General features: G+C 39.0%; 1 protein-coding gene across 1 annotated transcript in view; it reads right to left on the bottom strand.

Annotated features, from left to right (window-relative positions):
* The window catches only part of MOB1B (MOB kinase activator 1B), a 34,697-nt gene that overhangs the window by 923 nt on the left and 18,794 nt on the right, over positions 1–14,980 (bottom strand). Inside the window, exons 2-5 of the mRNA XM_063310690.1 lie at positions 11,525–11,691; positions 3,842–3,935; positions 3,136–3,269; positions 1,082–1,245 (exon numbers count right to left, since the gene is read on the bottom strand). Coding sequence (XP_063166760.1) covers positions 1,082–1,245; positions 3,136–3,269; positions 3,842–3,935; positions 11,525–11,691 — 559 coding nt within the window. The remainder of the gene's footprint in view (positions 1–1,081; positions 1,246–3,135; positions 3,270–3,841; positions 3,936–11,524; positions 11,692–14,980) is intronic.

The following is a 14,980-nucleotide window of genomic DNA, read 5'->3' as shown; positions in this document are numbered from 1 at the left end:
TAAACCTCTGATGCACAGGTACACAGTTGCTACACTGTTCTAACTAGAGCAGATAAAAATCAGTGAACAGAAATAGATGGTGTTTCACTACCCTGCATGTACTTCTGAGTTGACAAGATGTGAGCAACAACAAGCTGGTTTGCAAGTTATTCTCTAGATTAGAGACCCTAGCTTAAACAGAATAGTGGGAACATGGTTGGTATAAAGGGAATGTTGCATTCTTTTGTTGTTTATTCGTTCAGTCACTTCCGACTCTTTGTGACTTCATGGACCAGCCCACGCCAGAGCTTCCTGTTGGCTGTCACCACCCCCAGCTCCCCCAGGGACGAGTCCGTCACCTCTAGAATATCATCCATCCACCTTGCCCTTGGTTGGCCCCTCTTCCTTTTGCCTTCCACTCCCCCTAGCATCAGCATCTTCTCCAGAATGTTGCATGGGTACTAGTAGTGTAGTCTACACTTACTCTGTGTTACTAAAAAGAGTTAAGTGAAAGACTTATTGTCCAATGCGTGATGGGCAGCAGAGATCACTGTCCATGGGCCCATTCTGGTGACAGCCATGGCATATAGATGATTGAGATTTGGAATGTACGAAGTATGAATGGTGAACAGTACGAATTTACAAATGAAAGAAAAATGGATATGCTATGTGTCTGTGAAAGGAATAGAAAAGGGAAGAATGTAGTAACTCCAAATGGGGGTGGTCTGGTCTTGAGTTGGATTTATATGCAGAGAAGTCAAGGTATAGGCTTAATTATAAATGAAAGAGCTAAAATGCATGTTAGAAAATATGAGCTGATGTAATTTAGGTTGTTGTCATTGTACATGAAAGTAGGAATCCATAAGTTGGTGATAGCTACATATCACGCTCCATGAATGGTAATCATAGAACAAACATTGACGAATTTTGAGAAAAAATGTGTCACATTCTGAATGCAGTTTTTGTATTGCAGAGATCATAGTAAATAGTTTCTAAGCTACTGAAAATTCCAAGACCAATATTTTCTCCTTAAAATGCCAGAAAGCTCAGAATCATTTTGCACATGCAAAATTAAATCACAGCAATTGCTGTGTTTATTTACCTGAACAAAAAAGATAAAGTGCTTGAAGGATGTGTTGAGATGTGCTTCTTCCTGAAGCTGGATAACAGGATCAAAGTGCTGGTGATATATGTGAGCATAAACTCTGAAGAGACGCTTTAAGATGGTCTTAGCTACAGACATGAAATTCTTTGGGAAAGGAACACCTGGAAAACAAAAATGTAATCACTCCAATCCTACCAAAAAATTACCCACATGACAAGTGTGAGGACCAGGTTCATTGGAAAAGCACTATCCAAATACAAGTTTTTCGCAGCAAAAATATTTAAACTATCCAGCAAATTTCATTAAGCATCTTAACTGAATGATATGGACAAATTTCCTCCAACCGGATACCCTGGGATAGAAACTCCCAGAGTTCTCCAATCAGCATCGATGGCTGGGAACTCTCAAAGGCACAGGACTAACACATCTAGAATGCATCAAGTTGGGTAGGGTTGCCATGAATCACTGAATAATACCCAGTTTACCTGGAAGACTTTGCCTTGTGAAATTCACATTGCTAAGGGCATTGTAAAAACCTGAAGACCAGGCTAGGGAGAGATTATCATGGAGAAAATATACCTACGTGGTTGCTAAGAGTCAACACTGACTTGATGGTACATAATCAATCTATCAATCAACATGTGAGATTGGAATGACCTGAGACATAACCTAGTAGTCCTGAGTGGGTGCAAACATCCTCTACACATAATTTTTGGGTTTTATGATTATGTATTTTTTTTTGTGTGTTGCTGCAATTCATCTGGAATTGGGGTGAAATGAAATAAAATAAAATAAATGTAGGATACATCTGGTTTAAAGACAGATGCTGCCATTGAAGAGAATGTATTTTTGCTTAGCAAAGTCAGTAAGGATGCAGCACCTATCTTCAAGATATTCCAACTATTGATGAAACCACATTTTATAGAATCCAAATCATAATCTCTAATTTTACAAGAATTCAGTTCAATACACATCATATAATTATGATTATAGATGTCCGAGTTTGTTAATAAAAGCAAAAAGAGCAAAAAAAAATTGTTTTGACAGACTGCTATGCAATTAGCCAGCTGTATGACTGCCCAGTTAGTCAGAAATGGACAAACACAAACACCATTTTAGCAACTTCTTATAAAAGACCAGGTAAAAAGTATTATTTTGGGAATGTTAAGTGTTCCCTTGTAGCAGAGAAGTATCTCACATTGCTTTGAAAAGACAAAATAGCTTAATGAAATAATGATTGTAGCATACATTCAAGAGCAAACATGAATATCTACAGGTGGTCTTTGTTTAATGACCATTCATTCAACGACTATTTGAACTTGTGATGGCACTGAATGAGGGGGACTTAGACTGGTCCTCAAAGTTCTGGCCATCACAGCACCCCAGCAGTCACGTGATCACAATCCAGGCACTTGGCAACTGTCCCATGGTCATGTGATTGCCATTTGCGACCTTCCCTACTGGCTTCCCACAAGCAAAATCAACAGAGAAGCTGGCAAGAAGCCGGAAGTCATGGTCATGTGACCTTAAGGACCCATGGAGATTAACTTAATGACAGTAACCAGGGGCTGCCATCACTAAACAGTGTGGTCATATGACATTGCACTTTGCGATTGCGTCACTTAGAGATGGAAATTCTGGTCCCAATTACTGTCATTAAGAAAGGACTACCTGGAGTCATTTTTATGGAGCTTATATGAAGTGTTATTTGTGTTTTCCCCTATAATGTCCTTTCAAACTATCATTAAAAATTAGAGAAAGTATTGAAGATATAATCTATTCCAAAATTATTTAATTATTTTAAATAAGGATTGCTAAACAATTATATATGTTTTGGTCCTTATATGGAATCTTTCTGATGTCATGCTAAAACTGTTATTTGTATAAACCACCCACATGTAATCAGTATTAAATACATTACACATTCTTCAGAATTTTGGTGCATTTTTTGTGTCTCAAGCTTTTGTTTCCTTCTGGACTTTCAGAAATAACATAAATTACCACCCTACTTTTATGTTATTATACTGCCGAAGTCCACATTTCAGAGTTACCTATTTTGGATGGAAACAGCGTCTCATCATCCAGCTGATCCTGAACCCAGGTCATAAGGTAATCAATGTACTTTGGTGCTGAGCACTTGATTGGCTTCTTTATATTTGTCCCATCTGCCCAATGGTACTCGTATCTAGAACGGAAGAAAAATGAAACAGGTTCCATGACCACGGAAGTGTCTACGGACAAACGCCGGCTCTTCGGCTTTGAAACGGAGATGAGCACCACCCCCTAGAGTCGGACACGACTTAATGTCAAGGGAAACGTTTACCTTTAGATCTCTGTTTACACTGTTGTGTTTTTAAGGGGGGCTGGGATATAAACATTTAATTTCAGGTGGCCCCCAAGCATGGCCAGGGGACTTTTCTTCCTTTTAAAGTAAGAGTAAGTTGCTCTCTTGCAGTCTCTCAAATGGAAGGCTGGTTGCTGTTTCTGGCATGCAGCGTCCTGTTCTACACACACCCCCCCAAGCAAATGTCAGGAATGATGGAGTGAAGATTACACAAATACAGAACTCCCCCCCCCTCCGCTTTTACAACCAAAAATATTTCAGGCTTCTTAGCCTTTTAAAAAGTAACAATGAAGAGCACAAATTGTTTCCGAAACTAGAACATGTTTAACATTATTATATAATAACATGTAAAATCCTATATTCTGCCTCTCCTAGTTTCACTGCCACAAGTTAAGTATGGATGACATTCTTACTTTGGCCCTGCAGACATCACTGGACAGCTCTCCTCTGTGCAGAAGTCTGTAATTGTCCCATAAAGCATGTTGATCTGGTTAAAAAAGTCCACAGCTGTTAAAAAACAACAACACACATATTCCATTTAGGAAGCAACTATTAGGGAAAAAACCTGCATACTAGATGTGTACATATTCTGGGCATCTTTCAGCAAAATAGACCACCACAGATTACAAAGGAAATGCTCGTCAGAAATATACACAAAGTTTTTAGAAAGCTCAAGAATCAGGATATAAGCACTCACACGATTGCAACTACCAAAACCAGATTTGCTTAAAATAAAAGAAGGGCCCGTAACAGATTTCCCCAAAATTCCATTCCTGTCCATGAACCCCCTTCCCCTCACACTGGCCTAGTTGTAACTATACGAGCTGTGTGTCTGATCCTCAGTGCAGCATGTGTTGTTATGCTTTATTACTTTATCATTTTTCTGTATGATGTTTTTAATCCTCATTAGGTACCCAGGCTAATGAATGAATGAATAAGTCTGTTCCCTTGGTCTAAATTATATACAGTTCTGCTAGAAAGATCAAGTTCCTTTCACTGACAGCTACATTCAGGGTAGAATATCCTGCATCTAAGACCTGAAAGAAAAATTGGTTGAGGTTGAATTTAACATTTTGGAATAGGCAGGGATGACAGCAGACAAGAAAGTGCCCTACTTACTGTTCCTTTCTTCTGGGCTCTGAGGTAGGGTTCAGGAGTTTTTTATTCATATTATACATTAAACAGGGCTTCAATTCTAATCTTCCTGTATTTCTCACCTCAAAAATAGTAAGAAACTGGGCCACGACTTGGAAACTATGGTTAGAAAGTCTTGAAGCTCAAGCAAAAATGTTCAGGATCTACAACAGACTCAGATCTTTAGGAAGTCTTCTTAGGACTCATTAATCAGAAGAAAGATCAGTCTGGTAAAACATCAACAGGCAGCAAGAAAAACAAGAGCCCATGAATCTTAGGACTTGATCAAGCTTATCTGGGCCAATCATGGTTACACCCCCAAAAGTGGTATTCTCCAGATGTTTACAGTATGTTCATAGGAAATCCCTATGGTTCAATGCCATTATGGACCCTCTAAGAGGAATTATTGGTTGCATAACAGCTATGGAATGTATGCTATGGGTAGCAACGCAGAAAAGGATATTTTTATAATAGTTCTTTTATGAGAGTTCCTGCCCAAGTTGTTTTTGATCACTATTGAAAATAAAGACATTTAAAATAGGTAAGCTAACTGGAAGAACTCTTTTATTTTGTGCTTTATGAAACAAAAATGAGGTGATTTAATAAAAAATGGTAAAAGGCTACAAATTTGTATCATATGGAAAACTCCTGAAAATTGGAACCATTTAGTTGAAAATTCTCCCCCTTGCCCTACCAAAAACCCTAAACCAAATATAAACACCAAGGAAGAACACATATCAGTGATCTGCTCCTCTAAACTAAGCGTAGATGTAGCCTTTTGGTGTTGGATGACAGAACTGTTGTAAAGCTCTGCCTGGGGTTTTGTTTCTGGAATGAGCAACTAGAAAACAGGCTGGGTTGAGTCCAGCCTTCAGGTTCAAGCACTCTGAACCAATTTCTCAATGTTTTCTAGGACAATTTCTCATGTAGAATGTTGCAGTAATTCAATCTCAATACAACCAAGGTTGTATTCAAAATGTACCCTTGCATCAATTAATGGGTTAACTGAGTATCTGTAATAAAAAGAAACAATTCCCATCTTGACAGTACAAAAGCTGGGGAAAAGTAATGCCATTGGAAGAGGGCAGACTCTGATAAAAATGTTCTGTCCTGCAATAATAAAGTCTATTCTTTTCAATTATACAATATCTGCAAGTTGGCTGTTTCAAGATGTTTGCAGACTTCTATCTGAAAACTGGCCTTGAAAACACAAACATCTATGTCTTGTTTTAGTTTAGCTGCAAACACAACATCAGCACTGAGAAATCTGTGGCCTTCCACAAACTATGCCTGTCTGGGAAAACAAGTTCTGACGATTTCAATGCTATTGGCATTAATCTGCTAGTCAGATTATTCATCTGGCAAAACTCATTACTATCTTCAACGAAGGAGCATATGAATCAAAGTTCCTGCAATCCAAATTATTTATTTCCATCAGACTGCACTCAGACCAAAATGAAAAGAGGAACTGAACATTCCAAGTGGTATTCTCCAAAGGGATCTGCATTTGCACTGCCAGTACTCAAGTCTAAGTAGCATTGCCATCTCTACCACATATATTTCTGTTAAAAAGGTATTTCTCTAAGAAAATGTTAGGAGTCTCTCTAACCATCCTTTCCACTTTTTCTCTGCAACCACATTTTCATGTACTAATAGTCAGCATAATAACGCATCTTAAAATTGTTCTTCATTGCTGATATGAACTTTAAGAGAAACAGGGCTCCTCAGCCACATCTATTCACCAGAAAAGATGAAGACTTCCTCTCTAGAAACCTAGGAGAACAGTGGACTTACAACTGAAACCGGAGCTGTTTCTCTTGGGTTTGATGGACCAACAGCTTGAGAAGCAGCATGGAGCTCTGCCCTTATATATGATAACAGCAGCAAGACTCTTATATGCTCAAAGATGGAAGGAACCACAAATTCCCTCAATGGAGGATAGGATGATTAAGTTAATGGAACTGGCGCAAATGGCTAAACTGACAGCAGTGATAAGAGAAAATGCTGTAACTGGATTTGTTTTTGTTTGGAAGCCGCTTCTGGACTGTTTGCTTGTAATGGAAAAAATGAAGTTCTGATTTTGGGTTTTTATGATTAAATGGTTTGATTTTAGAGAAACAATGTTACCAAATGTTTAATTAATAGCAAGATATTAACTTTTAGTCACCTGTCTTTTATGTTTTTCTGTCTATTCTTGCACTGTTTTAGTTTCTCTTTTTTCTTTTTTAGACTTGTGTTCTATCTGTTCTATATTCTATATTTTGTGTTTTAATTGTATCTTGAAAATTAATGAAGTTTTATAAAAAAAAAATAGAAACCAAGGAAAACAAACTCTGGATACATTCACATGACTCCATGCACATCCTTCTGGGAGGACAGGATGCAATCAAACACAATTTTCAACTGTATAGAAGACATGATGTCCTTTATAACCCTTATCTGAGTAACCAATTTTGCCTTTATTCATAGAAATGCCGTTTTTTATATTATCATAGAGGCACAGGAGGTGGTTTAAAACTTACGGAATGTGCGCAACCCCAAATGCTCATTTGTAATCATAGCATCTGCTATCCTACTCTGGTTTTATAGCTATGGATCTGAAAAGAGAGCCTCTTTGGTCTAGTGGTTAAGGTGCTGGACAAGGAATGGGGAAACCTGAGTTCTAGTCCTGGCTTAGGCATGGAAGCAGGCGGGTAACTTTGGGCCAGTCACTCTCTCTCAGCCCTAGGAAGGAGGCAGTGGCAAATGTAGGAAAATGCTGCCAAGAAGACTGCAGGGACTTGTCCATGTAGTTGCCAGAAGAAAAGCCTGACCTGAAGGTGCAATCTTTAAACAATCTGAACAGCAAGGAATTAATAAAGGACTTTGCATTTGTCATGTGTTTGCTATCCTTAATGGCATTGTTGATACATCAGGTTTGCCTTTCACTAAAAAATTGGATTCTCTCCACATTAAGCATCACATTCTTGTAATCCCCTTCAAGTGAGAGATGAGGAATGGAGGTATCTGGTTCAAGAAGGCAAAGGACTTGTAAGGTAAGAAGGAAGTCAGTGTCAGAATTCAGGGAAGGCAGTTAGAGGTGAAAACAGAGGCAGCTTAGCTAGGCCACAAAGCCACGGAGAGGTGTACAGGGAGAGGAATGGGAAAAAGCCAAGTAAATAACAGGCCATATCCTATAGCACAGAGAAGAACTTCATGCGTTAAGAAAGTGATTTCAGAACAGAAAGAGTCAGGAGCCAAACATGATGGGGAGGAGTGGAGTGGGGAAAAACTCTTTACTTAAACCAGAAGATTCATGAAGCTCAGAGAGGCTTTAACGATGAATTCTCTCTCTGCTCTAAAAACAATTCTACTCTACTCATCCACAAATCCTCTTGCTCCAGCCTAAGGACAGCACACCTACTATTTCTGGAGGACAGAAACACGTGTCATCCTCAACTCACCCCCAGGCTGCTGGGAAGTTCTCCCCCTGCCCATCTTTTCTTGCTCTGCATCAAAACTGGTGTCTTCCAAACTCTGCCAGCACAAGTGGGGCTGTGTTCACCCCAGTGCAGGGAAATTTTTTATTTATTTAATTTTATTTTTATCCCGCCTTTATTATTTTTATAAATAACTCAAGGCAGCGAACATACCTAATACTCCTTCCTCCTCCTGTTTTCCCCACAACAACATCCCTGTGAGATAAGTTGGGCTGAGAGAGAGGGACTGGCCCAAGGTCTCCCAGCCGGCTTTCATGCCTTTCTTTTCCCTTTCATCAGTCCACTAGAACTCTCTGTCTCCTGGTTTCTAGCCTGGTGCCTTAACCACTAGACCAAACTGGCTCCACTCCAACTGGCCAGTGTGTGTTATCGTGGGCACACATATATCCCTCCAGTCACTGATCCTTGCTCTCCATGGCTATTCCTGCTGAGTTGCCTGCCCGCTTCTGAAGGGGCCTTCCCACATAAAGCCTGACTACATGGCTGGCCAGAGAGAACTGATGAACTGTGTGGAATAACAAGATAGTAAACCTTCCCTTTAATTTTTTTTTTAAATGAGCCCATGAGATGACAAGTATATGGTGGAATAGTAATGCTGCCTTTTCTTTTCCCTTTCATCAGTCCACTGGTGGACCAATGAAATGGTGGAATAGTAAAAATTTCCCCACCCACCTCCACACAGCTGAAATGCTGGGGTGAACCTAAGCAGAGCTGTTCCAGCTTCCCATTCTTGCTCAAGTGAAAGCAAGAATGGTAAAACTGCCTACAGTATTTGTGAGACTAGTAAACCACGGTCCAAAAGAGTAAATGGAGACCACAAGTCCACAAAGAAACATGACTAATCCTTGCTTTCAAGGTGTGAGTAGGAGGGGGGAAAAGCAGGGGAACCCAGCTAGTGGGAATCATAATACATTATTACATGGGTTTTCTTTTTTTATGTTTCATTCAAATGAATACACATTAGTATTAATTTCTTTTTTTGACTGTAGAATCACTGTATTATTAATATTAGTTCTGTTTTTTATATCTTCCTTGGTATATTTCACCTAAAAATAACTAAATCAGGAACCATGGTAACATCGGTCCAGACAGAACATCTGGCTGGCATTGCTGCCAAAGCCAAGGAACAGACTGAATCCAGACAACAGTTTCTTAAGCCAGCTTCACTTCCAGCTGAGGTCAGAAAGGAGACACGAAGCTTAATGTCTGCAGCGTAAACATGCCCTGTCAACTGCACTGCCATGAATCCAAAGCACAACAAAATTTCTGGTGTTTAAGGCCACCTGGATGGCCTTGGATGAGGTTTAGTTTTAGTTTTCTGTTTGTAAACTGGAAGTTTTCATTTAACTATTTTCTAATCAACTGTTTTTTTTAATTGTATTTCTATTATTTCGTTAAGAGTTTGCTATGTTGTTCATCATCCAGATTCATGAACGAGTGAGATGATTTACAAATATTGAAAAATAAATAAAAATGAATAGTTCAATATTGTGGGGAAGGGGGAATACTTTAACTGGCAGTTTAGCTAATCAGAGGGGAATTGTTTTGTGATTAGAAATTTAATCTTTGGCTGGATGAACTGCTGTGCAAGCATTTCGAGTTAATAATAGTTTGAGCTCAAAACAGCCACTATAAATATTCTAAGCTCAAACAAATTTTCCAAGAACTTTGTTTCAAAGTCAGAACAAAAGTCATTTCAAATCTCAGTGTTTATTATGTTGCTGCCATAGAAAGCATGTTTGAAATGAGTACACCATCCTTAAAACTGTTTTAAGTGATCTGTGCACAAAGCAAAACAGGCATATTCCATGAGTGAAAACCTCCAAGCCACTCTGAGTTTTGTTCCAATAAAACACAACCAACTCAGTCATTCTGCTGGAATGTTTTGAGTGAGGCAGTTTTGTTCTGACTTTAAAACGAAATACATTTCCTGTTTCATGCACAACCTGGTGTTCAGGATGACAGAGAAGACCACTAAAGTTTGGGCCAAAAATTTCTATGAGTGGCAGACATACAGGTATGTTTCCGTGAAACAAAATCTCCTTTCTATTCAAACTTCCTATTGCTTGGGAAATCGTTTGTACCTATTGCCACCTCATTATTACTGCTGCCTTGCATTGCAGGAAACAATAATAATGATGTATCAGTATTCTCAACTGGTTATATTTTCCATTTATATTATACCGTATCCTGCGCAACAGCCTTTTAAGGTATTGCTGTTCCCAAAGTATAAATGGTGGGATGAACAGGTACAGCTGAAAGAATGTTGAATCAGAAATGGTTATTCCCAATTTGTATTTCAGTCCTTCAGCCCAGTTTTTTTATGACGTTCTTCAGACATTTTGGATCACAACTTGCATTGATTCAAACATGGCCTATGGGCAAGAATGAGAGGTAATTGTCAAATCATTTGGAAGACATTGAGCAAGAACATTGAGCAAGGACTACTTTTTATTCTCCAACCACAAAAAAATTTCAGATTTCTTCTACTATTTCCTTCCAGTTTCTTGACAAAATATTTTTCCACAAAAACAAGGGATCCATTTATTTTAGCAGCTATCTTCATTCAGTTAGGAAGGATAAGTCAGAATAGCAAAAAAGCTGTCACTAGAATCTGAATGAGAAAAACTTATTGGGTTGGTGGTATCCATCAATATTTGCTAAAGAATATTGGCTCTCAAAGAAAGTACTTGGAATTAAAATAAACTGCTATTGGAAAACCCAGATTTTTCATCACATTTTTCTGCTTCAGATACTTTTGCAGTTACTTGATATACTGCATTATAAATGGAGACACTGAAGCTCCAATGAAAGACTGATTATACTTGATACTACATTTGATCTACACAACATGTGACCCCTATCAGACCTATATATCAGTGTTTCCAAGCCTTTAACAATCCCCACGTTTGCAGCCTCAGAAAAGCCACAAATCCAGGAAGTAAATCAATGTCTTTGATGAGTATGGTCCAGGTTGGTGGGGCATAAGTTCTATAGGCCATGTTATAAAGCTCTGTTAAGAGCCAGACATACACAGATTTATTGAAGAGAGTTTCTGGCATCCAGAAATACAGAACTATCATCTGTGTTTGGGTTGAAAAAGATACGAAACAGACATCATTCCAGAGCAGAAGGAGAGAGACTCTGCATATTTGAGCAAATGAACTGAAACCACACCTTTTCCTTATGCTCTTCAACCCTGCAACAGAGCTGAGGAGAGGAAGAAGGGACTGATCACAACCACAGAAAGATATAAGTAGCAGATGACCCAGTTAAAAATATACCCCATGCCTTGGACCCACAAGTTGTCTTAAAGCATGCGTTCCTTGGATTTTGATTTGATATCTCTCCCTATATTATGCCCCAAACAGGATGAAGCTATTCCCATGCTGGCTGGGGAATTCTAAGAGCTGAAGTCCACATATCTTAAAGTTGCCAAGGTTGAGAAACACTGACATATACAGAAAAAGACAGATTTCTTACTGTTCACTGCAACCCATTCGTTTAGATCTTCGCCCTCAGGCAGCATCACAGCCATCCGTAAGTTGCCACTTCCTAGAGTTGCCTCCGCATGTTTCAGCAGCTCATATTGGTGGGAGCCTTCCGGAATATTCTTCTTTGGTTTAAAAGTTTTAGAAGAGCGGCTACCACTGCAAAGGGAGAAGAATATGTCGGCTTCAGAGAAACCGGAGCACTAGAAGCAGAGACATAATTTCACGACAAGGATCTTCATTCCCATCCTCATATATTCTTGGTTAAAATACACTTCTTCCCCTCTTCACAAGCAATGTAAAGAGTTACACGTGGACAAATAGGATTAATACATCTCAGAGGTCAGCATTGTGGCATGCAAGCTAGACAGCACCCACAAAGCCCCCCAATTAAATAAAAAATATTGACTAAAACAATTATCTCCTAAGGTTGCCAGATCCCTCAAGGTTTCAAAGTTCTTGTATGAGATGGCAAAATTTTGTTGCCTGAAATTACATACTTAATTTTATTAGATTTATAAAGCCGCCCAATTTGGAAACAACTCTGGGCAGCATATAATATTAAAACAGATAAAAATAACAATTAGCAGGAAATAATGGCCACACAGAAGAACCGAAGTAACCCCAAATAGACAAGAGCCCTCTAAGGACCCCACCATCAAAATTAGCCCAGAACCTGAGAAAACAGGTAGCTTATTGCCTAATACAACAATAGAGTTATATCAGGAGTTGATACTTGCCACCTGAAAATGTTGCTAAGTTGTAACTTATCCTTATTATATTAAACTTACGCTACATAAAGGTAAATCTTTACACAGAAAAGGATTTGCTTTGTGTTATATACTCACCTACCCTGAGTTCGATTTAAATTTTTCCAAGGTCGAGCAATATATATCACTCTCTTTAGTTCTGCATCTCCATTTTTGCTACTGGGCAAATATTAACATTAAAAATAATGGAGACGTTTCTCCAAATGGAAAGATTAGGACAAACTCCCTTCACACATCACCACAGCTACATGAGACTGTACTACAAGGTGTGGCTTCTGTGCTGAGAAGGCTATTGTCAAAGGAGTCCTACATACAGAATAAAGGTACCCTTGATTTTGAATATAAGTCAGCTGGAAACCTCCCCAATGATCGTGCCCGAAGTTACACATAGGCAAGAAATACAAAGGCCAGAAAAGTGAGAATCTTATTTTTGTTATGATTAAAACATGTGAAGTTATTTATTGCGCTTGCATGGCACTCCTGTAAGTCTTTGAGATATTTTGTCCCAACTAGACATCATGTATATGGTTAATACTTAGCCTGGCACAGGAACGGAACAGGTCTTGGACTCCTGCTGCTATCTGAATCCAGTCCCTCCCATATACCTGCAATTTGCAATGAAAAAAGCTCTCCTCTAGATATTGGGGAGGGGATTGCCTAACTGAGAATGTATTAGAGGAGAAAAGAATAGAGACTGCTTCTCTCCCATCACCTCTACTCTATACTTTCATTCTAAAAGCCATTACACAATTCTTAATTGCTTTAACAATACTTTGTCCAAGCAGTTGCCCATCCAGGCACTGAGGAGACAATATTAACTTGGTTTTAGTGATATGCCTCCTCACTGGACCAGATTATCACATGACTTCAAATCATACCAGTGTCTCTTGGACTGTCTGAATTGAAGCCTCCCACTCCCTTCTAAACTTCCTCTATCTTACGGTCTCCCCCCAGCTCAGCAGCAGCCATCTGCTCCAACAACCAATATGCAGAAATCATTGCGCATGATCCTGCTGCACAAAATTAATCCCAGTGTCACAGAGCAATAGGTCATGAGCTCTTGTCCCCAAACCAACAACCGACACAGAGAAGCAGCAATTCCCTCTGAAACTGTTCTTTGGCATCCAATAGTGAAAGACTTCAATGATATTCAGTCAACCTAAATCTATGATTATCAGGTGAGAGGGAAGATACCACCAGCTCCAGAAGCTTCCTCACCTCTCCAAATAACCTACATCCCTGGGTATGTGTGCCATACTCTATTATTTGAGAAGGAAGGACCTGCTGAAGATCAAGAGAGCACTATTATAGGAGGAAAGCTTCTCATCGCCCTAAAAATGGGGAGCTTTTCAAATTATGTTTCCTAAAGCTTGGATGCCACTCCTGCTTGTATACATCAGAATGTTCACATCCAGAAAATAAGAATCAACTCTTATTTTTGTGGGAAAGAAGGTAGGCTTGCAAGCACTGATACTTGGCAGTAAACACACAGACCACAGATAACACCTTCCAAATTAGGAGGCTGCTAACTTAAGCAGCTTCTCAATTTTTCATCAAAAAACACTCTTCGATGAATTCGTATTTTGTAATACAATTTGATTTTGATTCAAATCCAGCCCTGGGGGTAAAAAACAAGAGGGCAGCAGCTGGTTTTTATTGTGGCCTATGGCCAACATACACCCAGCTTAACAAATGGGCAGGGAGATTGCTGACATGTAAAGATCCCATCTCATTTTCCACACTCAAATACAAATGAGTAAGAAAAACTAGCAAAACACAATACTATGCATTAAAAATAAAGGTTAGGGTTTTGCAGACCATATTATTACATGTCATTACAATGCAAGTGAATTTAGATTAGAGGATTCTAAGAACTGAATTTGCATAGGCTGTATCAGACCATTACTTCCATCATTACAGACTAGACTTGACTCTCTAGAGACCCAATCAGGTTTTTTTTTCTTTTAAGCACCTGCTAGCTGTCGTCTAGCTAGAGGTCCTGGGAATTCAACAATCATATACACCACCAGGGTACTATTGCTAAGAACAGATGCATTTAGCCACCTAACAGCCACGCAATGGATCAAAGAAAGGAAGCCTACAAGAACAGAATCACGGTCCTAGATTCAGCCATTGAGCAGCAATTGTCCCTAGCACCTAGACTTTAATACACTTGCCCTTACAGCCTTCAGTTAAGCAAGACTTTTAGAATTAGTACATAATTGAGGTATGACCAAATTAGTTTCCCATGTAAATCCAAGGCTCAAAAAATATCTAAATCAAAGTTACAAATATATGCCCCAAAAGAGACTTCAATTGTTCCTATTCCTAAAGTCATTATCCCCCTTCAGCTTCATATCAGACATCCTGTTAAAACAGATAACAGTACTACAATTAGATCACAGATGTACAAAAATACTGTTGAACAGTTGTACATTAAGCCAGACTCTTTATTTGAAAGTACGCTGATTGTTCTAAACTCTAGCTTACAAAAAACCTCAGCACATTTACCTAGCTATGTATGCTTCACAACTAGTGCCAAAATGCCAAAACCACCTCTTTCTCAAACAGCAAGTTAATTTATGCCGGCAAAGACTCCAACTATGTTTTGCTCTATGACAACTCATTTGGCTCAAAACATGGGATTTCCCCCCACCCAGCGTTTAGCTGGGAAGTTT

The sequence above is a fragment of the Candoia aspera genome, chromosome 8 (assembly GCF_035149785.1).
Source record: "Candoia aspera isolate rCanAsp1 chromosome 8, rCanAsp1.hap2, whole genome shotgun sequence".
Lineage (NCBI taxonomy): Eukaryota > Metazoa > Chordata > Lepidosauria > Squamata > Boidae > Candoia > Candoia aspera.
The sequence above is the reverse complement of the archived record's forward strand: the minus strand, read 5'-3'. Positions and strand labels throughout refer to the sequence as shown.